This window comes from Tachypleus tridentatus, chromosome 8 (assembly GCF_004210375.1).
Source record: "Tachypleus tridentatus isolate NWPU-2018 chromosome 8, ASM421037v1, whole genome shotgun sequence".
NCBI classification, from domain to species: Eukaryota; Metazoa; Arthropoda; class Merostomata; order Xiphosura; family Limulidae; genus Tachypleus; species Tachypleus tridentatus.
Window position 1 is genome coordinate 142891532 of NC_134832.1, and position 26162 is coordinate 142917693.

The window sequence follows — 26162 nt, forward strand, 5'->3', positions numbered from 1 at the left end:
TAGACATTGGAGTATACAATTTAGTGAAGAATATCAGAAAGAACACAAACTTTCGTTTCTTGACTTGTGTTCATAACAATAATGGACATTTCTGAGCAGAAGTACACCATAAAAACAACAACACAAACTTGAACTTTTGTTTTACAAGTTTTGTGTAAAAGATCTTTAAAGGAAAATAGGTTGAAATATTATTCCTTCCTTCATATGAAATTTCAGCACATATTAAGTTTTGATCAGAGTTCAATAACATCAAGTAATTATTATGCAGAAATGTTTTTCCCTCATCTATGTCATGGATAGAATACTTGATTATTTGAATAACTCAAGTAACTCATCTACATTTCAAGTTTTGAAATATCTTCTTGTAGTTACTTTACGAAATATAGGTAAATATTCTTTGATTATTAAGAATCAGTTTCTTAACTGAAAAAATTGAAAGAAAATTGTTAACTCTGGTCTAAAAAAATGTAAATTTTACATTCTCTACTGCATTCAGTGTATTTGAACAAACCTAGAATAACATATCTTTGTAATTAACTTAAGAGTTTAGCGATTGATGAACAGAGCTTATGTATTAAAGTTCATTCATTTACAGATTGAAGAAAAACCAATGACATAATATCAGCTATTAATTTTATGTATAACAGTTTCCACAATGTATAAAAAAAATCGTTGGAAATGAACATAAAACTCAAAGCAAACACCAAACTAAGTGGGAGCTTTATATAATTTACTTTATTTAAACATTGGTTCTTATGACTAACGTGGACCAATTGATTTATGATATTTAAACATCTCTTGTATTCACACTGACGTCAATTCCAATTCAAAGCAAACACCAAACTATGTAGGAGCTATACATAATTTACTTTATTTAAACATTGGTTCTTATGACTAACGTGGACCAATTGATTTATGATATTTAAACATCTCTTGTATTCACACTGACGTCAATTCCAATTCAAAGCAAACACCAAACTATGTAGGAGCTTTACATAATTTACTTTATTTAAACATTGGTTCTTATGACTGACGTGGACCAATTGATTTATGATATTTCAACATCTCTTGTATTCACACTGACGTCAATTCCAATTTCATCAAGTTTATACCGGCCTCGAGAGTTTCAACTGAGTGTTTGATGACTTACGAAACTAGTATTATTTTCTCTTTTTACGATTATCAGTAGTTTCTGTATGTTTTTCCTTTTCTCTGTCATTCTCGTAAATCTCCTGAAACATTTTAAAGTTATTTGTGTAAGAATGGATAAATCGAACAGATAGTATTTATTCAGTTCTGTTTTTCGTGTATTTTTGTTTATGTTATAAAAGTTAAGAAATCTCTTTCGTCACATGTCAGAAAATGTTCATCTAAACCTGTCTTTGTTAAGCATAGTTAGATTATTATCTAACATTGAAGGTCATTATATTTACATGTTCGTCATACTCAGGATGTAATATAATAAATATCGTAGATTTATGCTACAGTCCCATTTCTGTTTCAGTTTCTATGTTGTAGATATTTGAAGGACACCATTTTCCATTTTGTTTATAAATCCGAGGAATATGTACTACATATCATGGTATCCCATGTTTACCGAACGTTTGTTTTATCTCTTTGTCTACATGTATGAATGAACAACAACAACAGACTGACAGAATTCTGTTTACGTTTTAGGTAAGTACCCACAAATACACTCATACGTGGAAATATATTTGTCTACGCCTCTAGTACACAATAGGTACTCCAGTTTACTTGTATACTTACAATAAGTTCACTTTCTTTATTTCTGCCTTGGATGATTGTGCAGGCAAACATTATAGAAACGTCTTAACCAATAAGACTGTTTCTAATTCTAGATAAATTGTTTAAGGTTCACAGGATTAAAAACTCGTGATTTTCTCTCGTTATTGATGAGTCAACACATAGGGTTGTATCAAACATTTAGCCCTTGTTGTCAAAGTTTTGACAAGTGTGGGTTTTCAAGATTCATCCTTGACATTACGACATGTCGAAAATGCTACAGCTACTAATCTGTGTGAGTAAACAACATCTGTAAAAAATTATTCTGATATATCATAGAAGAAAAAATACAACTGGTTTTGCTGCAGATGGAGCTAGTGTAACGATAGGTAAAACCACTCTATTTAAACGTTGCTCAAAGCTGATATTGTTTGTTTGTTTTGAATTTTGCACAAAACTACTCGAGGGCTATCTGTGCTAGCCGTCCCTAATTTAGCAGTGTAAGACTAGAGGGAAAGCAGCTAGTCATCACCACCTACCGCCAACTCTTGGGCTAATCTTTTACCAACGAATTGTGGGATTGATCGTCACATTATAATGCCCCCACGGCTGAAAGGGTAAGCATGTTTGGCGCGACGGGGATGCAAACCCGAGACCCTCAGATTACGAGTCGCACGCCTTAACACACTTGGCCATGCTGGGTCCAAAGCTGATATACCTAATGTTTTTAGTAACGACACTCATTCTATTTTTGTGCATCGTATGTATATAAAACATTGCCTTGAAAAAAGTTTAAAGAGTTTGTTACTGTTTAGCCATATAAAATGTTTTGTGACAAAAAAGTTTAGAAAAACGACCTTTATATTCCAGATGTATATAATTTTAAAAAATATTTTAACCAATGTTTTGCCTGCGGCTTCTTCACTGTCAATGTATACAATCATTTGAGATTAGAATAGTCGGTCAATGATAATCCTCTTTGTAGGGTTCTATTTCTAGAGTCTGAACGCTTGTCAGATACATTCTAAAAGAAAGCTATGAACCATATTATTACTTAAAAGCAAGAACACGAAGGCTCAGAAATGTTCTAATAACAGTCACAATAGAAAATGATATAAAACTACAGCTCAATGTTGTGCCACTTCTGGCGAAATGTTCCAATTTTATTTTAAGTTGACATCTCATACACAACACCCATCTAGAGAGTTTAAGATCACTTTAAAAGCTATATATACAGCATCCACTGGGAAGAACATCACGAAACTAAAAAATTGATTAATTATCTTAAAAAATCACCTATCAATCAGCAATCACCCATTTGACTCGGCTCGGCATGACCAGGTGGTTAAGGTACTTGACTCGTAATCCGAGGATCGCGGGTTCAAATCCCCGTCGCACCAAACACGCTCGCCCTTTCAGTCATGAGGGCGTTATAAGGTGACGGTCAATTCCACTATTCGTTGGTAAAAGAGTAGCCCAAGAGTTGGCGGTGGGTGGTGATGACTAGCTGCCTTCCATCTATTATTACATTGCTAAATTAGGGATGGTTAGCGCAGATAGCCCTCGTGTAAATTTGCGCGAAATTCAAAACAAGCCAAACACATTTCACTTACAAAAGTATCAACAGCCATAAAACAAAAAATCTCCTTCCTACGGCATCAGACAAAAAAATCACCTAAAAGTACACAAGAAAATCGTGAAGAAAAAGATAACGTCTCACTAGCTGAAAAAGAACACCAACCGAACGACAATCTAATGATAAAAGAATCAGACAAAGGGAAAGATTGTATGGTCTTAACAAAAAACAGTTGTCAAAATAAAACAGAGAAACATCTTCAAGACACTTCCGCACGTGCAACATTAAAAAAAGTGCAACAAAGGCAGTAGAAGAAGACGCCAAAAAAAATACCTAAGTATCTAAAAAAGAATATGCTTTGCTGGAAAAATGACTAACGAAATTAAAACCTTTCCATAGCCATATATCTTAGCTATATGGAGACCCTAAACAAAATTCACTTTTAAGACCCCTAGTGTCAACGTACGACTCTGCAACAAAAGTCATATCCTGGTCAGTTGGTTAACTGTTTAAACTGTGTCTAAAGCATGCTCCATCCCACCTGTTCAATACTTGTTAGAAAGGATATACACAAACAATCTGACAAACTCTATTTAATTACATTTCCCTAGACGTGATCGTCTTCCACCCATACAAGAAGGCGTAGATAATGTCACGGAGGGGAAACTAAATCAAACGCAAATCGATAAACTGATAGTTTTTGATGAACCGAAATGAGAACAAAAACTGTATCCAAAATTGTTTAAAAACTTAAATTGAAATTCGAGCTCGAATCGATAAAAAATATCAGTTTGTATTTCGGTTTTTCAGTGGAAAATTTCGAATATTTAACCTTTCATTCGTACAGGATCACTCGCTGCACGTGTTATTTCCCCGATATACCCAAATCCTCACGTCAGACTGAGCCTTTCACTTGTGTTCAGGTACCCATTATATCGTCCATCTTTCTTTTTCCATACGTTCTCATTGACTTCATAAATCTACCCTCTTAATCTGTCCTACCATATCAAACCTCTTAAGGGTATGGTATTCTTACAGAAATCTGTTCGGCTTTCATTGATGTAAATTCGTACTTCCTTAATGAGGTTGCTTCTATCTGGAAAGTGACTGCTGACCGTACTTGTAGATGTGGCAACACGAAACAAAATCGAAAAGGAAGCGGCGCCTTTGATACGTTTTGGAGATAACAAAAATGACCTTGTTGAAAGAATGATCAGTCGCTTACCTTTCCAAATCATAGGTCAGTATACAATTAGAACTGACTTCATTAATACATATGTAAAAACGACTGGTTTGGGTTGAGAAAATTTTTATATAGAGGAGCGAGCAACTTTTCGACCTTCTTCGGTTATCGTCAGGTTCACAAAGAAAGAAAGAGGTAACTGACCGATAGCTGACCACATGTTTGAAGGGGGTTGTGTAATTGAGAGTAGGGATATAGAGGGCGTGCTTAGATGTTTGATTATATTTATTAATATAAGTATAAAGGTGTTCCTTTGTATTGCTTTATTTTGGACTTGAGTTGTTATATAAGTAAGGTTTTTTTAATTTTGCGTTTGTTTATGCTTGTTTCTTTATTTAGTATTTGGGTGTTTTCTCTGGTTATGATTTGTTTATTTAATTTGCAGTGTTCGAAAAGGTGTGAAGGTGACTTTTTGTGTTCTTTGAATCTGGTTTTCATTTTTTTACTTGTTTCTCCAATATAGAAGTCGTGGCAGTTATCACATTGTATTTTATAAATAATGTTGGTGTGGTGTTTGTCTTGTTTCTCACAATATAGAAGTCGTGGCAGTTATCACATTGTATTTTATAAATAATGTTGGTGTGGTGTTTGTCAAAAGTTTAAGACCATACTGAAACAAAGCGTTAATCAGTAAACACGTAACGAAATTTAGTCATTTGTGTTCAAGCATTAGCGTTGTCAACATCTCCCACTGACATCTCCTGTGTTACATTGGGTAAAAACATGGCAATGGCTAAAAAGTTAACAGAGTTTGAATGTGGCAGAATTGTCAAGCTGCAAAAGCAAGGTCTCTCTCAACGTGCCATCGCTGGTGAGATTAGGCATAGTAAAACTGCTGTTTCAAATTTCTTAAAAAACCCTGAGGGATACTGAACAAGAATTTCAAGTGGTCGGACCAAGAAAACCTCGCCGGCGTTGAGCAGGAGGATTCAACGGGTTGTTCGGCAAGACACCAGCAGATCGTCGAACCAGATTAAGGTCCTTACGGACGCAGAATGCAGCTCAAGAACAATAAGACGGCATCTACGAGAGAAAGGCTTTAAAAACTGTAAACGTATTCAAAGTAGACGAAGGTTTTGTTCTCTGATGAGAAAAATTTAACCTGGATGGTCCAGATGGCTTCCAACGTTATTTGCTTTCTCCTTCCATGGAACAATGGAGTTGTGGTTATATAGGGGTGGCGTCAAACAGCAGCTGGCTACATTGGCATGTTGGAGAGAGCATCCTTATTGACTAAAGGCCCTCGCTTGCGTGAAAATGACTGAATCTTTCAGCAGGACAACACTGTAATCCATAATGCCCGCAGGACATTTTCATAGCAAATAACGTGATTCTTTTGGACCATCCAGCGTATTCGCTTGAACTAAACCCAATTAAAAATGTTTGGGGTGGATGGCAAGGTAAGTCTATAGAAATGGACGCCAATTCTAAACAGTGCATGATCTTTGTGAAGCCATCTTCATCACTTGGAATAACATTCCAGCCAGCCGTCTGCAAACACTTATATCGACCATGCCAAAGCGAATGTTTGAAGTTATTTGCAATGACGGCCGTGCAACTCACTACTGACACCTCTTGTTGGGCATTTCCTACCCTGTTTAGAACTTCTTTTTTGGTATGGTCTTAAACTTCTGACCAGTAGTATTTAGTTCACATTTTCCCTATTAATTCCAAAAGTTTTTTTATTTTTATTTTCCCTTTTTTATTTTCTTCTTTCGAAGCTCTACTCAAATAAGTGGTTGAGTTTAACAACGCAAAATGCAAATTTTTGTTTATGTTCATTGGCCTTAAGATTTTGGCCAGCAGTGTATGTAGGTGAAACCGGAAGACCTTTACACACGCATATTAAAAACAAATCAGTGGCTTATATATGTATAACTAATATACAACCACTCCAGCAAAACACTTCTTACACAAACCCTTAAGTTTCTACCTTATAAACAGCGAAGAATTTTGAAAAGAGAAAATACATGGAAGATGCACTCATTAGCGAAAACAAATTCCGAAAATGAACAGAGACAATGAGTAGGACACGTAACTACATCACCAATCAAAAACCAACACGTCATACCAATACACGACAATATTACATCAACACTTGTGTACTCTGGAGTATCACACAGTCTTACTATTTGTTTTTAACACTGCTTATAAACTTTGTATCTTTTCCATTTATTATTGTTCTTCGCAGCTTGTATTTACCGTCTGTGATTTTTTTAGCATAAAACATATTGTACTTCTCTTTATTTTTATATCTTATGACATAATTATATGTGTAATATGTCAGTACAGTTGTACTCTTAGTATTATAACTATATTATAATATTAGAACAGCAATGAAACAATTATAATTAATGTACATATTGTGAGACGCACGTTACAGTTGGCTAGAGAAATAGAACATTACAAGCAGTACTATAATTTAAAGACCATTCTAATAGTTGTGTATATTAACCTTGAGGAAGATGCAAGGGCGAAACGTTGGTTAACAGTTTTAAAAAATGTATATTTCTGTAGTGTAAAGATAAGATTTTCTAAACTTTTTTGTATCAAAATGTATAAATCCCTTCAATATGCACTACACGTGACTAAAGTGTTGTACTAACGCCACACTCGTTCGTTGTAACTCCACAGTGTTGTACAAATACTTGATTAATTGATAGCACGAAAGCTATTTGTTACTCATGCATCTACTGAGGACCGAACCACTAACTACAGCGTATCTACTTAACATAAACTGAATGATCTTACAACTTAACTTTAACTTGAATTTCTGGTCTATAACTTGTCTCTGTTTAACAATCTAAATCAGGAAATACAACGACAAGGACCCAAGATATTTGTACTACACAGTAGGGCTACCTCTGTTTTGTCTACGTTAGCAGAGTGTTACTTTAAACAAGAATACTTAAAAAAAAAAGGATTCCAATATCATGTGTCAGTTTCAAAGTTCCACCTAATTTCGCTCACTCAAAAAAATACACCTAGGTGGCAGATTAGTAGCTTCCCCTCAGTCAGAATAACGACTTCGTGAACTTCGTTTGTGTCTAGATTTATACATTGAAAGTATTTCTAAGATAACAAAAAGATTTATTTTGTTGGAACACATTGTTTACAAACCTAAAATCAATGAACCCTGAAAGTATTTTTTGATAAAACTGTTCATCTTATTGTTACATTGACAACTCGTTTTCTGAAATCAGTTCCAATGTCTGACAATAAATGATTTACCCACTGAATGGCGCTTGCTAAGGAATATACAACGTGGAATGGTAAGTAACTTAAGTATTTCGTGACAACGAGAAATCCATTTGAAGTAAAAATGTATCTCAAGACGGCTGATATGGGTATTAAAACCTTTATTAAAATAGAGTAGAGAATTTTTTGGTGGATTTCTGTTTTAAATTACGTATCAGTTCTTGTGATCTTGAGGTTGGGAAATGCTATTTGGTTAGTGTGTTTTTTCCGTTCACAGATGAACTTAATGTTGAGATGTATAGAATTAACGTAGTTAAGTGTGTGTTCTGTAGATGTTAATCCAACAATTGCATCGTCAACATATCTGTACCAGTAAAGTGGAGGGTGTAAGGCTGAATTAATCGTTTGAGATTTAATCTGTGTCATGAAAATGTTGGCTAGTACTGGTGACACGGGATTGCCCATACTTCGGCCTTTTATTTATAAGTAGTTTTGTTCATTGAACATAAAGTTGGCTTTGGTGGTAGTGAATTCTATAAGGGTTGCTGGGGATGTGTGTTAATGGGTTGGAGTTTTGGATATAAAGTTCTAGAGCTATCTTGCAGGCTTCAGTTGTTGGAACTTCGGTGAAGGGGGAGATTACATTAAAATTGGCCCTCAAGTACCTCTCAGTTCTGGTTCCATGAAAGCAACAGCAAGGCCCTCAAGTACCTCTCAGTTCTGTTTCCATGAAAGCAACAGTAAGGCCCTCAAGTACCTCTCAGTTCTGGTTCTATGTAAGCAACAGTAAGGCCCTAAAGTACCTCTCAGTTCTGGTTTCATGAAAGCAACAGTAAAAAAGACAATTTTCCATTATTTCCTTTACTTGAAAATCGTATGAAGGAACTCTTGACTTTGCTTCAGTCCAGTGTATCTGTTGATAGAATGGGCTCGCAAGTCAACTTGATGAAACCAAAACTAAAAATCAACTCAGAAGAACAACACTGAAAGGAATCCTTTTCTGCTTTTGTTTGTTTGTTTGTTTGGAAATTTCGCACAAAGCTACTCGAGGGCTATCTGTGCTAGCCGTCCCTAATTTAGCAGTGTAAGACTAGAGGGAAGGCAGCTAGTCATCACCACCCACCGCCAGTTCTTGGGCTACTCTTTTACCAACGAATAGTGGGATTGACCGTAACATTATACACCCCCACGGCTGGGAGGGCGAGCATGTTTAGCGCGATGCGGGCGCGAACCCGCGACCCTCGGATTACGAGTCGCACTCCTTTTCTGCAAAAGAGGCATTTAATAAAACAAGTTGTTATGATTTCAAGGCCTGTTCTTCTCATCTCCAGAGGATGACACATCAAGTCTACACAACAGAGGATTAGAACCAGGCTATGTGAATTATATATAAGTGTGTGTGTGTGCTATAACGGATTTACCGTTGTACGTTTATTTTAATAACTACATTTGTTTCAGCTTGAAGCATGCGACGTATGTTGTTTGATGTCTAATGCGAGAGGTCCTGGGATAAATTAGAATACGTAACATAATAAGTTGGAGAAAGTTGTCCAAAGCTTAGAATGGCCCACCGGAAAGTGGTTATTATTGTTATAACATGTGTTGACTGGTAAAGCCCAAGAGGCTTATACTGCTCTCTCTCTCTAGAAGATTGCACCAATTATGATTAAAACAGCTATCCTCAAAGCATACGAATAGGTACCGGAGACTTATCTTCAAAACTTTCGAGAATATCGCAAGATAATCAAACTTATATGGAATTCGCCCACGAAAAAGAGGTTTATTTTGATTGATTGTGTAATTCTATGCATATTGACAACAGTTTCGAAAAACTAAGGCATTTGCGTCTAGTTGAGGAATTTAAACATTGTACAAGTGACAACCTCAAAACTTATTTGGATGAAAAGAAAGTTAAACACTACAGGGAGCAGAGGCTCTTTCCGATAATTATATTTTAACACATAAAACCACTTTTCATAAATATATCTTCTCGCTATCTCAGCAAAAACTTGTACCTATTCATTCCACTAAAACTGAGGATTCCTTTAAAAGAATTCAGCTCTTCTAGTTCGTTTGTTTGTTTGTTTTTGAATTTCGCACAAAGCTACACGAGGGTTATCTGCGCTAGCCGTCCCTAATTTTGCAGTGTAAGACCAGAGGGAAGGCAGCTAGTCATCACCACCCACCGCCAACTCTTGGGCTACTCTTTTACCAACGAATAGTGGGATTGAGCGTAACATTATAACGCTCCCATATGACGAGCATGTTTGGCGCGACGGGGATGCGAACCCGAGACCCTCAGAATACGAGTCGCACACCTTAATACGCTTGGTCATGCCGGGCCCTTCTACTTCGAAATATTCAGACAGTCAGGATGAAACTTCATCAAAATCATAAAGACCTGTCTGCCGTTTTTGCACAAAAATAAAAAAGAACTATTCATGTCCGATTGTTGGAGTTTGAAAAAAAGAAAAGAAAATGAGACAACAACTAGTGTGTTTGTGTCAACATATAAACGTAGTTTCACTACATCACCCAATGTTGTTAGTTTGGCCACTGATATAAAGACTGATGTCGTTAAAGAGGAATTTATACCTTTTGTATCTGTTGGTTCTGTGTCTTTCACAAATGACACGGGTAATCCTATACCAATACGTATGCTATGTGATACTGGGCTACTCAGTAATTTTAATACCTACGTGTGTTTCAGTTTGACGTACACTGTTGGATGTGTATTGTGAGAGATCCTGGGATACGTAACAGTCCGTAAACATTACTGCCCTGAGCATTTTCTGGTGAGCATACATGGCGCTGTGTTATTATTTTTAGAAATAATATATATGTGTATACATGGGTAAGGTTTAGGTGAAAAACTGTTAATGACAAGGAAAATTCCTTTGAACAAACAATAGTTCCGAACCGAACCGGAGACACACAACTAACAAAATAAAGTAGCTTTAATTATCCGCAGGTTAAATCAAATGTTAACCGATTGAATAACCAGATCAAAAACCTGATATTCAACCAAAATGAGAAAGAAACTGAGCAGACTATTGAGAATTACTGAATAATTTTCACCAATATCCAGCCCTCTTCTGGAACAAATTGAAAGCTATTTGTAACAAAAACTCCACTGGAAATACATCTAACCTGAGATCGAAATAGTAACAAGAAAGGGGAAAAAGAGCAAGACAAAGTTATTTGCAGATTATTACAAACAGGTTTTCAAAACTACAAATTCCCAAACAACTGATAGCCAACACTTTGACTGTGTAAAACAATTTATTCATAATAATTAAGAACTATTCCAGCCACTTATTCCCGTACACAACAGGAAAAAAAAAACCTCCAGATACTCATGAGACACATAATTAATTCACCACGTAACCGATTACACAAACAGAAGTTAAAACAGGCAAAATTCATCAGGAAACCAATTACACAAACAGAAGTTAAAACAGGCACAGAATTCATCACAAAACTGATTACAAAAGCAGAAGTTAAAACAGGCACAGAATTCATCACAAAACTGATTACACAAGCAGAAGTTAAAACAGGCACAGAATTCATCACAAAACTGATTACACAAGCAGAAGTTAAAACAGGCACAGAATTCATCACAAAACTGATTACACAAACAGAAGTTAAAACAGGCACAGAATTCATCACAAAACTGATTATACAAGCAGAAGTTAAAACAGGCACAGAATTCATCACAAAACTGATTACACAAGCAGAAGTTAAAACAGGCACAGAATTCATCACAAAACTGATTACACAAGCAGAAGTTAAAACAGGCACAGAATTCATCACAAAACTGATTACACAAACAGAAGTTAAAACAGGCACAGAATTCATCACAAAACTGATTACACAAACAGAAGTTTAAACAGGCACAGAATTCATCACAAAACTGATTACACAAGCAGAAGTTAAAACAGGTATAGAATTCATCACAAAACTGATTACACAAGCAGAAGTTAAAACAGGCACAGAATTCATCACAAAACTGATTACACAAACAGAAGTTAAAACAGGCACAGAATCCATCACAAAACTGATTACACAAGCAGAAGTTAAAACAGGCACAGAATTCATCACAAAACTGATTACACAAACAGAAGTTAAAACAGGCACAGAATCCATCACAAAACTGATTACACAAGCAGAAGTTAAAACAGGCACAGAATTCATCACAAAACTGATTACACAAGCAGAAGTTAAAACAGGCACAGAATTCATCACAAAACTGATTACACAAGCAGAAGTTAAAACAGGCACAGAATTCATCACAAAACTGATTACACAAGCAGAAGTTAAAACAGGCACAGAATTCATCACAAAACTGAGTACACAAGCAGAAGTTAAAACAGGCACAGAATTCATCACAAAACTGATTACACAAGCAGAAGTTAAAACAGGCACAGAATTCATCACAAAACTGATTACACAAACAGAAGTTAAAACAGGCACAGAATTCATCACAAAACTGATTACACAAACAGAAGTTAAAACAGGCCAAATTCATCAGGAAACCGACTACTCAAACAGTAGTTAAAGCAGGTACAGGAAACCAATTACACAAACAGAAGTTTAAACAGGCACAGAATTTATCAAATAGAAAACATGTAACAACACTCGCGACTATATACTTAAAAAAAATAAATCAATATTACCGAACTGACAAATCACTTTCCATTAGTAGTCGCCATCACCGAAACTTGCTAACGATACCTCTCAGCTCTAAACACAATATGCTCTGAGTGTTAATATCTAATCAGACGTTTTGACTTTCCTTACAGTTTCGGGCACTGGTAGGTTAAAATATTCAGTGCTCTAAGTCTGAAAGTGGGTTTTCTTGGGGTACTGCCGTCCCTTCCCCACAGCAACAGCAAATGTTTTTATCGAGATTTGGATCCATAGAGCCAAGCCCTGAAAACGACTGCATCGTAAGTATGCTTAAAATAAATTCCATTTTTCAATTTTGTGTGATACAAAAATAATTAAATACCAGACCACTTATTTAAAATAAACAAATCAGACTTAAATTAGCGAATTAAGATGATAACATCGGTGTTAAATGCCAATCTTACAATGTAAATTTAATGATCTTTCTAGCAGTAACGCATCTTATTTGGCTTCCATCTCTCTGGTCTGCTTCCTTCCACGTCACTTCAAGCTGATTGACATCAACACGTGCTTCAACCACAGCTAACTCTACGTTTTTTGGCAGTCAGCGTCTCAAGTAATAGCAGTGCTGTCATTAACTACCTCTCCTCACGATTTCTCCAGATGTCTTGAGATAACCCCACTGGTTAACTCTGTGTCAGAATCTTCTTCTTTCTTTAACTTCCCCACGATAATCCATTTATCTCTAAAGTTAGGTGCCACTTAATTTTAACTCACGTAGTAGGGTGAAGGGAAACTTGAGTTTTTGACCGATCCTGGTCACAGTTCAGATTATTATATATATTAAAATAAATTCACACCACGGATCCCTCTATAAAAATTGCTGTTATAACGAGAATAAGGTGAGAACTGTAACATGTTGTGAATGGACGAGTGAAATTAGAGATTTGTAAATAAAAGTATTTTAAAATGTTTGTTACAAAAAAGTTAACTTGCTTATTAGCACAAAAATTGTTGTTTGTTATTAAGCATAGAACTACGCAAATGTCTATTGGTGCTATGCCTATCCGATTTATAGTTCGCACACATACCGCTGGGGGCAAGAATAGAATTAAAGCTTTCTGTGAAATAAAGAAACGACTGGCGTGAATACTATAGCGTTTTATTAAACTGCAGTTATAATGAGATGTTTCTCAAAGGAACAACTGAATAAACATGTGAAACAAATTACCTAAGAATATTTTAAGTATAAGTACAATTAAAAAAATAAACTGACTACACTAAGCACGCTGAGAAGATCCTCTTCACAATACCAACAACCCAGCTCTTATAAGAGCCTTGAAACCACTTCATACACTGTTAGTCGGGTTCAGTCGAACTACTAGATAATCTCTTTGTTTCCATCATAAGAAACTTCTGCAACGTTGAACATAGACCACACATCTGAACAAACTTTGTACGTGAGCATTGCCTTCCGTTTGTTAGACAAACAAAAGTCTGTTGGAACTGCAATGATACGACTGTGCTTCCATTCCCTTCGGCCATTTTCCTCCAGCAAATAGCCGTTGATTTCATGGTGTGCTGGACATTCGTAATCTTTTGTCCTATGAAGCTTTTGTCAACTTTAAACAGTTGTTAATTATTTGGTAATCAGTTTTAATTTTCAAAAGATATGTTCGGCTTCATCACAATGTTTTACTTCAACCTGAAGGTTTTTCGCCTGTAAACATAGTCTTCATTTTGTAGATGTGATCATTGCTCGCATTTGTTTACATGTGCTCTCTGAGACTGTTGCTGTCCCAAACTATGTTGTACGAGATTTCGCACTGACAGGGCTTTAAGTTATTACCGTGTCCGTCTTGCACAGTTGAATGATAAAGAAATATGTGAGAACTAAAAATATAGTTGCTTTAGTATGTTATACGTTCCCGAATCTAAAACGATACACTATTGTAGTGAGTGGTACGTGCATGTCGTTCTTACAGAATTGTTGTTTGTTTGTTTTCTGAATTTCACGCAAAGCTACTCAAGGGCTATCTGCGCTACCCGTCCCTAATTTAACAGTGTAAGACTAGAGGGAAGGCAGCTAGTCATCACCACCCACCACCAACTCTTGGGCTACTCTTTTACCAACGACTAGTGGGATTGACCGTCATATTATAATGTCCCCACGGCTGAAAGGGCGAGCATGTTTGGTGTGACTGGGATTCGAACCCGCGATCCTAACATTACGATTCGAGTGCCTTAACCACCTGGCCATGCCGGGCCTTACAGAATTGCAATCCTTCTACAATACTGTGTGACTGCCTTAAAAGTGTTCTAATCTGTGTGTTATATAAATAGTAATGAAACTACAATAAATAACCTAATCTAATATAAAATACATACAGCTTAATACAGTAAGTTGTCTTCTCTAAAGAGTAAAGTGTGTGGGATAGAACATTAAAAGTATTGTAAATAGAAGGTGACTAGCAGAAGTACTTATAAAGAAAACATTGTAAGGTGATTAGCAGAAACAGTTATAAGGAGTACCATTGTAACACGAATAAGATGAGTTGCAGATATAGTTATAAATAACTTGCTTTTAATTTCGCGCAAAGCTACACAAGGGCTATCTGCTCTAGCCGTCCCTAATTTATCACTTATTTATAACTGACTGAAATGGCTAATCACCGCCAACTCTTGGGCTACTCCTTTACCAACGAATAGTGGGATTGACCGTTACGTTATGACGCTCCTACGACTTAAAAGAGGAACATACTCGGTGAGTCGACCTCCCTAACCACTTGGCCATGCCAGGCTCCAGTTATAAAAAAAGTATTATAAAGAGTCACACATCTATCAGCATTAACCTTCCTGATGATGACGGATCTGTGACTTACCAGTACATGTATATTTTGTTTTATTATGGTCTGGTCCTCCAGTGGCATAGCGGCATGTTTGCGGACTTACAATGCAAGAAACTGGGTTTTCATATCTGCGGTTGGCAAAGCACAAGTATCCTATTATGTCGCTTTGTGCTTAATTGGAAAGAAATATTATTAAGGCCTAATGACATCAGTAATTATTGTGTACTTTTGAACGACGTTTTAACTGAGTTTTAAATAAAATGCTCGCCCTCCCAGCCGTGGGGCGTATAATGTGACGGTCAATCCCACTATTCGTTGGTAAAAGAGTAGCCCAAGAGTTGGCGGTGGGTGGTGATGACTAGCTGCCTTCCCTCTAGTCTTACACTGCTAAATTAAGGACGGCTCGGTGCAGCGGGCTAACAACCTACTCACTTAAATACCTTTTGAAGAATCCGCAAGCGATTGCGGCCCTATGTTCCTTCATGGAATCTAATGGTGATAACTAACTAACTAATTCTAATATGTATGACGCAATGGTATTTAAAATTTCAAAAATCATTTATGAAAGATGAAATACTAGAAAAATCTATGAATACATTACACATCAAGATAGCAGTGTAAGTAATTATAAATGACTTTATACTTTAGTAGATAGATGCATGGAATTTTAGCTCAAAATCGTAAATACAGGAGATGAAAATATATAATGAAAACTAAATACAGAATGTTACCTGTTCTACTTTTATCATATGTCTCGTGTTATGTACGTGAAGTTAACAAGTAATTTATTTCTTATAACTATCCCTACCAGTCAATTAATTCTATCTACAATAGTTTCTTTATAACTATTTCTACTAGTTACTTAATTCTATCTACAATAGTTTCTTTCAAACTATTTCTGCTAGTCACTCAGTTTTATCTACAATATTTTCTTTATAACTATTTCTATTAGTTACTTTACTCTATCCACAATATGTTCTTTATAACTATTTCTACTAGTCACTTAATTCTATCTACAATATTTTCTTTATAACTATTTCTACTAGTTACTTAATTCTATCTACAATATTTTCTTTATAACTATTTATATCAGTTACTTAATTCTATCTACAATATTTTCTTTATAACTATTTCTACTAGTTACTTAATTCTATCTACAATATTTTCTTTATAACTATTTCTACAAGTTACTTAATTCTATCTACAATATTTTCTTTATAACTATTTATATCAGTTACTTAATTCTATCTACAATATTTTCTTTATAACTATTTTTACTAGTTACTTAATTCTATCTACAATAGTTTCTTTCAAACTATTTCTGCTAGTCACTCAGTTCTATCTACAATATTTTCTTTATAACTATTTCTATTAGTTACTTTACTCTATCCACAATATGTTCTTTATAACTATTTCTACTAGTCACTTAATTCTATCTACAATATTTTCTTTATAACTATTTATACTAGTTACTTAATTCTATCTACAATATTTTCTTTATAACTATTTATACCAGTTACTTAATTCTATCTACAATATTTTCTTTATAACTATTTATATCAGTTACTTAATTCTATCTACAATATTTTCTTTATAACTATTTCTACTAGTTACTTAATTCTATCCACAATATGTTCTTTATAACTATTTCTACTAGTCACTTAATTCTATCTACAATATTTTCTTTATAACTATTTCTACTAGTTACTTAATTCTATCTACAATATTTTCTTTATAACTATTTATACCAGTTACTTAATTCTATCTACAATATTTTCTTTATAACTATTTATATCAGTTACTTAATTCTATCTACAATATTTTCTTTATAACTATTTCTACTAGTTACTTAATTCTATCTACAATATTTTCTTTATAACTATTTATATCAGTTACTTAATTCTATCTACAATATTTTCTTTATAACTATTTATATCAGTTACTTAATTCTATCTACAATATTTTCTTTATAACTATTTCTACTAGTTACTTAATTCTATCTACAATATTTTCTTTATAACTATTTATATCAGTTACTTAATTCTATCTACAATATTTTCTTTATAACTATTTCTACTAGTTACTTAATTCTATCTACAATATTTTCTTTATAACTATTTCTACTAGTTACTTAATTCTATCTACAATATATTCTTTATAACTATTTCTACCAGTTACTTAATTCTATCTACAATATTTTCTTTATAACTATTTCTACCAGTTACTTAATTCTATCTACAATATTTTCTTTATAACTATTTCTACCAGTTACTTAATTCTATCTACAATATTTTCTTTATAACTATTTCTACTAGTTACTTAATTCTATCTACAATATTTTCTTTATAACTATTTATACCAATTACTTAATTCTATCTACAATATTTTCTTTATAACCATTTCTACTAGTTACTTAATTCTATCTACAATATTTTCTTTATAACTATTTATATCAGTTACTTAATTCTATCTACAATATTTTCTTTATAACTATTTATATCAGTTACTTAATTCTATCTACAATATTTTCTTTATAACTATTTCTACTAGTTACTTAATTCTATCTACAATATTTTCTTTATAACTATTTATATCAGTTACTTAATTCTATCTACAATATTTTCTTTATAACTATTTCTACTAGTTACTTAATTCTATCTACAATATTTTCTTTATAACTATTTCTACTAGTTACTTAATTCTATCTACAATATATTCTTTATAACTATTTATATCAGTTACTTAATTCTATCTACAATATTTTCTTTATAACTATTTCTACCAGTTACTTAATTCTATCTACAATATTTTCTTTATAACTATTTCTACTAGTTACTTAATTCTATCTACAATATTTTCTTTATAACTATTTATATCAGTTACTTAATTCTATCTACAATATTTTCTTTATAACTATTTCTACTAGTTACTTAATTCTATCTACAATATTTTCTTTATAACTATTTATACCAGTTACTTAATTCTATCTACAATATTTTCTTTATAACCATTTCTACTAGTTACTTAATTCTATCTACAATATTTTCTTTATAACTATTTCTACTAGTCACTTAATTCTATCTACAACATTTTCTTTATAACTATTTCTATTAGTCACTTAATTCTAAAAACACCATTTTCTTTATAACTATTTCTACTAGTCACTTAATTCTATCTACAATATTTTCTTTATAACTGTTACTACTAGTCACTTAATTCTATCTACAATATTTTCTTTATAACTATTTCTACTAGTTACTTAATTCTATCTACAATATTTTCTTTATAACTATTTCTACTAATCACTTAATTCTATCTACAATACTTTTTTCTTTATAACTATTTCTACAAGTTACTTAATTCTATCTACAATATTTTCTTTATAACTATTTCTACTAATCACTTAATTCTATCTAAAATATTTTCTTTATAACTATTTCTTCAAGTTACTTAATTCTATCTACAATATTTTCTTTATAACTATTTCTACAAGTTACTTAATTCTATCTACAATATTTTCTTTATAACTATTTCTACTAATCACTTAATTCTATCTACAATATTTTCTTTATAACTATTTCTACTAATCACTTAATTCTATCTACAATATTTTCTTTATAACTATTTCTATTAATCACTTAATTCTATCTACAATATTTTCTTTATAACTATTTCTACAAGTTACTTAATTCTATCTACAATATTTTCTTTATAACTATTTCTACAAGTTACTTAATTCTATCTACAATATTTTCTTTATAACTATTTCTACAAGTTACTTAATTCTATCTACAATATTTTCTTTATAACTATTTCTACTAGTCACTTAATTCTATCTACAATATTTTCTTTTTTACTATTTCTACTAGTTACTTAATTCTCCCAACAATACCTTTTTATATCTTGTTTTACTAATCACTTAATACAATCCATCCTTTATAATTATTTTTGTTAATAACTTATTGTGTACACATGTATAATTTTGAAAAAATAAGACAAAGGATAAAAACAGTGATACGAACACATATGTTTAATGTTACTTTAGATGACTTGTTTTCTTTATGTCATTGTCCTTTATGAAAGCTCAGAACTCTTCCCCGATACCCTATGATAAATACAGGAATGTTACATGTCAACTATCTCACCTCCTCTTTTTGTCTTTGATGTTCTTGGATGACTATGTATTCCATCACCCTTCCAAGTGACAGTAGCCACCTGTACAGTGTAGGTTGTATCTGGTCGAAGACCTGTAACGTTATAGGCTTCCTCTACTTCATTAGTTACAGCAAACCTGATGGCTGCTCCCACTGAACCATTGTTTTCATCCTTTTCTTGGATGTGGATCTGGTAACCTCTGATTAGACCATTTTTATCTTTATTAGCTGGACGTTTCCATTGAACTTGAAGACTGGTGCTACTAATAGGTTCTACTTTCACATTCATTGGTTCATCTGGCACTAGAAGCAAAAATGACAACTGGGAGGTTCATTTGAAATAGTAAAGCTTTTACAGCTTAAGTAACTCTTTAGCTTTTAGCTATACAGTAACCATAAAACAGAAATATGGAATAAGTTCTGAAATATAACAATATTACATTTTAACAGAGAGTCAGTTTCTAAGTTAATGAATATACTAAGCAAATGAAAAATAACAAAACATTAGTATGGAAATTTTGAAACAATAATGAAATGTAGCATAATCACAACTGCAGCAAGTTAATCCAAATATCTTGTAACCAGGAAGTAATAAACTTTCAGATCACCAGTTTTCTTTTCTACATTTCTATGGTAGTTGTTTTAGGAGAAAAATAATGAATGCAATATTGTGATTTTTACAAAGTGAAAGATCCTACTGAACACACAAAACTAATATCCAGGAGCTAAAACATATAAAGTTGATGACAAAAACACAATTTCTCATACAAAAATGATAAATTCACTCTTCTGTGTTTTAACCACGCTTTGGAAAAACATTCAGAATTTATAATTTATGTATCACCAGAGTCAGTTTTTATTTGTATTTCAATTTCTTCACTGTAATAAGAAATGAAGTGAAAAACAACATATTAATGAAAATATCAACACCAGTGCTGGGAATCAGTCATTAAGAATACAAAAGATAAACATTTTGTTTCCACACATTTCTACAGAAAATACGTTTTTCTTTTTAACTCGTAAACACAGATTTTAAAAATAAAACAAAACAGCAGCTACAGAACCAGACGTCATTTTTTTTTCATAAACCAAATTATTTAGGATATATTTCAAACGAGATATTTTTGTAACCTAATTTTATAAATTTTATTTTCAGGTATATAATTTAAACTAAATTTCACATCCTTTACATTCTCTCCCACACTGCTATTTACATATTTCTCAAGTAAAACCTGTTAGTATTAATTTCCTTTCTAAGGACGAAATAGTTATATTACTAACATGTTAAAATATTTAGCCTAGAGAATAAGTCAAGGAACATTGAACAAACAACACGTCATATTCAATTCGATACAAATTTTCAAGATACTCACAATAAATGTATTTATACCATGTGACTCACTTAGTTGATAAATGTTGGTAATGTAAAATATAAGAAGCAGTTAATCCTTCTGGAAGAGTTTGGTTCCACTACAAAATAGTTAGTAAGATTTGACAGAAATTCACATCAGACAAAAAGTTTATTACACAGCTTTCAATATGAAGGTTAGGGTGCATCTCAAGTCTTTGGATTGCACCCTAACTATCGCCCTTATGTGGACAATTAATGGTGTAGGAAGTGGAGCATTGCTCACAACAGTACCAGTAGTAATCCAAATAGGTACTTTGTTCACTTAAGAAGTTCATCAATGATAAAAGAACAATCATTAAGACATGTCTATATCTGATGTGTCTTGTAGAGTTCACCACAGATGCTGTCATTCATATATTTGATTGTAAGATAGGTGATTTGGCCACTTTTCTGATCCAAGCCATGGGGTTACAAGGTGATCAGAAGGTATTGGGAACTTGATGCATGACCATTAATTTATGGGGGAAGAGCACCTGGCAATATTGGTAGGTGTACTGGGAGCAGTGAAAGGTGATAAGCACTGGAGAATGAATATAAGTGAGACAAAAATATTTGAAATAAAAACAAAACCACCAGTTCCATTTCACCTTAGGTTTTTAAAGTTCATATGGGGAAAACCAATTTATATTAATTCTAAGTTTTTGGGTTAAAACTATCTTTATAATATTGTTGAACAAATGCATAAGTTAAACATTCAAAATATTCCATAGAAAATCTATTCATTAACCACAAAATACTGAATCAAAAAGGAAATAACTACTAACCCATTAAAAGATAAAAACTAAACAAAAGAAACTGGTTGCCAAGAACTAATGGAATGTTTAAACACATTAATAATACACACAGATTAACTTCTAGAACTGTTCTTTCACTACACCTTTTAAACATTGAAAAAATAATTATGGGAAAAAATGAATGAAATGTTTAATCTATAAGATTGTTTACTATAGATAATGTAATGTTTGACATCTAAAGGACAAACTACAAAAGATATAAGATTTAACATATTTCTCCTACATCACTACAATAAAGATAATGTAACTGATCAACTATTGTTTTTCTCATCTACATCACCTCCAAAGCAAATAATATTTGTACGTAATAGGTAATTCAAGAATTCTGGACAACTACAAAATGAGGACACTTCAAACTTAATAGTTTTATGATTTTTTAACTAACTTTGATGACAGTGTGTAAAGTGTCTTCACACAGTATCCTGGAGTAAGCATTCCTGAAATTAGAAGACTTACAGTGAGAGAAAGTGCTAAATCTTAATAAACAGTATCTTCATAAATTAGTCCTAATAATATCTATATAATCGATAGTTTTGTCTTTCTTTAGTAAAATCTTTGTTGGACTGTAGATTAATTATCATCATTCACATAGCTTTGTTGTAGCACTTCCTATATGAGCCACACTGTAATACATTTCTTCTTCAGTCACGAAGGTTTAGTTCTAAAATAGGTAACTTGTGTTTTACACTACCACTACATGTGTTGCAGTTAGAATTTCAAAAATCATTATGTTCTCATAACATCTGTTTAGTAGATGTAAATTCACAGCTTGTTGTGTATATGTATGCATATAAAAACATATACAACCACTTTACTGAGATATTATTTCATACACTAACGTCATTACACTATGGTACAATATCTTAACTTATGCATCAAATTTTTGAATTATTTTAAATATACCATGAATTACTGTACTTTTGCTGAAAGGAATTACTAGTGTTCCATTATTATAAGGATAACTGATTCTTAAATCAGTTGGACTTACGATATTGGTCAGTTTTTACAGTGACTGGTTGAGTGGGAGCTCCCTCACCATGTTTTGACCTTGCTGCCAACCAGATATGATATAATATATCTGGGTACAGATTGCTCATGATGTAAGAAGTGATGGGTGGAATGGAGCGGTGATATTGCTTCTTGGTAAAAGTGTCATTCCAGTATAACTCATAACCAATAACATTTTCACTTGAGTGTTCTGGATGGCTCCACTCCAGCTCGACAGTTGTAGATGATGTGAATTTGACAAGCAAGTTTAATGGTTGACTTGGCACTGTTTATAAAGGAACAGAAATATATAAAAATAAATAAATATTTACATTTCATAGCAATATAAATAACCAAAATTATATTATTATAGAGTTAAAACGTTTCTTCTTAATTAGTTTCATTAGTATGCATGCATACCTCCTTGTTGAGTTTCTACTTGTACAAGATCAGACAGTGGACCAGATCCTGTGCCAGTAAGTGCTTGTATCCGGATGGTGTAGATAGTCTGAGGTGTCACATCATTGATTATTGCTAGTGTACTATTATCAACATTTTGGGTGTTCCAGTCGGTTGTGGGAAGTTTGGGACGTGTTGTAAAGTATACTTTGTAGCCCTTTAAACAGTAATGTATTGGTATCACTAATGATAAATGAAATGGTATTCTTTGTAAATCAGTAAGATTTTTTTATGAAAGTATATCTTTTAATTTTAATCCTAAATATTATTATAAATTCTTGGATCAATTGTTTCAAAAGCAACTAGCTCAATATTTGATACAATTCCTTTCAAATTATATTTTTTTGTTTGAATCGTTGGACATTTTCGAAATCGATTTGTCAGTTTGAAAGACCACAAACAATCATTTACGTTTTGAAGAGATTCTTTGGTACACACTCCTGAATTTTATACATAATACCAACAAGACCTTCACCTCTGGTGCCACAAGAAATATAATACCAAATCTCGTTGCAATCCACCAAATCAACTGTTCCCTCACGGTACAAAATATTAGAATGAATAATGTCACAATAGTAAACCTCCAAAAATTCATAGTATTCCTAAAGGTAAATCCTCCACTCGTTCCTGGTATCGCTTAAGTCTGTGATGACAAGTCCTACAGCCTACATAATCAGATGCACCAGAGTGTTAAATCCTTTGTTATTTTATACCATGATGTGATGTTATGATTAATTCACAAGGTTTTATACTTACAGTAACTTGTCCATTACGTTCTTCAGGAGGGTCCCAGTGTATAACTACTGTACTTGAGCTTAGAGAACAAGTTTGGACGTTTCTTGGGACACCAACAAATTCTGCAGGAGGAAGAAAAAATAAAATACTTCATTACCATAAAAAAATCACACCATCTAATTAACGTTAGACTTGCAAGATTAAATAAAAATCCATTAATTTCATGTAAAGTTTCCTAAATAAACTTGTCTAAATGTGTTCTGAAATGTTTTGTCTCACTTTCTCAATTGACACAGAACTGTTTACACACTTTATCTGTACATGTCTATCATTTATAAAATACTTCAGTGCCATTTTGTAAACAGTTTTATTTTACAATCCTTGTATGAAAATTTTCCAACATTTTTCGATTTTTTCCTTTTTACCAATACATGATAGATACTAAAATAAATTTGAGGTCAATGTATCGATTATGGAAATTCGGTGTACAATTGAAAACTCTATGGAATGACTTCCAAGAATTGAGTTCAAATTTATTTAAAAAGGACGTACAGGCCTTAATTCACAAGGTCTAACATTGATATGTTTGTTCGGGTTATGTCTTTTTGTTTTGAGCATGGCATTCTTTCTGAAGAAGATGTTGATCAAGGAGAAGACAATTAGTACTATTTTTTTTTTCTCGGCCCTCCTTATATGTGTAAAGCATAAAAACTTACTGAATTAGTCACAAAATTTGATCAGAATATACGTCTAAATATGTAATGGATATGCACACATGAAAAGACAATTTGGACGCTTTTTTTAATCGGACCTTCTTATTTGGAGTGGTCATCATCTGCACCTCATCAGGAGTCTTCATCTTCCTCCAGTTACCATTCCGCCATGTCATTCACCTTTGTGGAGAACTATTCTTTTTACACTTTCTTCCTATTATATCCAGTTCTCTCAGAAGACCTGTGCTTAGTTTTCAATATGAACATTTCACAGTTCAGATGCCGTTCGTGTGGTTTTACCTTTATGTACCCACGGAGTAATTAATATTTTATGTGAAAACTGCACAGAATTTGGTAAGTTGTATTTGTGTATGCCCCTTCGTACTTAAGTTACTTGAGATCAATTGTAAGTTACACATTACTTTTACTTCACGTCTAAAATGTTCACGAAATGAGGAACTCTTATGAATGATAAATGTAATACCCTCTGGTACCACCTAGAATATTAGAAAATTAAACATCTATATATCTATACTTTAAACTTGTATTGTAGAACAGTTAATGGAAGGTGGCACTAAATGCTATTTATGCTATCTAACTATGTTACTTTGAGCTCTATGCTACATTCTTGAAGTTTCATTTGAAAACAAACATTAATTATCAAATACATTTGTAACTATAATTACATTAATTTTTGCCAGAGCTGTTGATGTTCATTAAATGAGTACTTACTTGTTCTTATTTATGGAAAACTTACAACACTTTCATATTTATTGTCAAATAGCTTGAAATTTACAGTACTGAACTCAAGGTTTCAAAGCAACTTCCTGAAAGGTACAAGTCGTAAAATAAATATCAGAGGAACATTCTCATAATCATTTAATCCATAGTATGGCATTCCCCAAGGAGGAGTAGTTAGCCCTGTTCTGTTCATCATGTATGTGAACAATATGCCCTTAAAAGTACCAAACTTGTATATATCACAATTAGCGGACAATGATAAGGTCTGAAAAAGTGATCTACAACACCCATAGCAACGACAAATCCACATTTGTGAATAAATAATATTAAAAAATGGTGCCAAAAATATCGCAAAAAAAACGTCCAAAAATTAATAAGTAGCTTTCACAAAAAAAAAAGAAACTTGAAAAATATCACACAAAATTATTCATGAACGGAACACTTCTCCAGACAACGACTTCATCAAAGTGTCAAGGTTATACTATCGACACGAAGGTAACGTGGGTTAAAGAGAGAGAATAAACTTACAGAAATTTGGAAATATACAAATTATGCAGGAAGTCTAAACGGTAAAAACATGGCAATATAACAAAAATCTACAAAACGTATATGTAAGATTAATCAGAGGACATGCATGCCCAGCACGGTTAAATGTAGCACCTAAAACTTAAATAAAATATAGTTAAAACGAAACTCAATAATCACTGTAGCATATAAAGTCTCTCAGAACACATCGTTAAATTTATACACAGATGTACAAATCGTAGCCGACAAATTCTTGCATAATTCTTTATATTACTTTCAGAAAAATTAGCAGAAGAATGATCTAGTGTCAGAACTTGGTCACTAGTACATACGTGGTGTGTGTTAACCCTATGTACCTCTTTCCTGTTAATATATATTTTAGAAATAAAAATTTCATAAGGTCTG

At 32.9% G+C, this 26162-nt stretch overlaps 1 protein-coding gene across 5 annotated transcripts in view; it reads right to left on the reverse strand.

Moving 5' to 3' along the window:
* Nucleotides 1–752: 752 nt before the first annotated feature.
* Nucleotides 753–26162, reverse strand: part of LOC143223648 (tyrosine-protein phosphatase Lar-like) — a 75795-nt gene continuing 50385 nt past the window's right edge. For 3 of the 5 annotated variants that reach the window (XM_076451876.1, XM_076451872.1, XM_076451877.1), the window contains 5 exons: nt 23800–23900; nt 23005–23200; nt 22586–22870; nt 19384–19695; nt 12118–12692 (listed from right to left, as the gene is read on the reverse strand). In XM_076451876.1, the coding sequence (XP_076307991.1) occupies nt 12589–12692; nt 19384–19695; nt 22586–22870; nt 23005–23200; nt 23800–23900 (998 nt within the window). In that variant the 3' untranslated portion in view covers nt 12118–12588. Of the gene's footprint in view, nt 1233–12117; nt 12693–19189; nt 19696–22585; nt 22871–23004; nt 23201–23799; nt 23901–26162 lie in introns of those variants that run through there. The other 2 variants (XM_076451874.1, XM_076451873.1) reach the window with 2 other exon arrangements.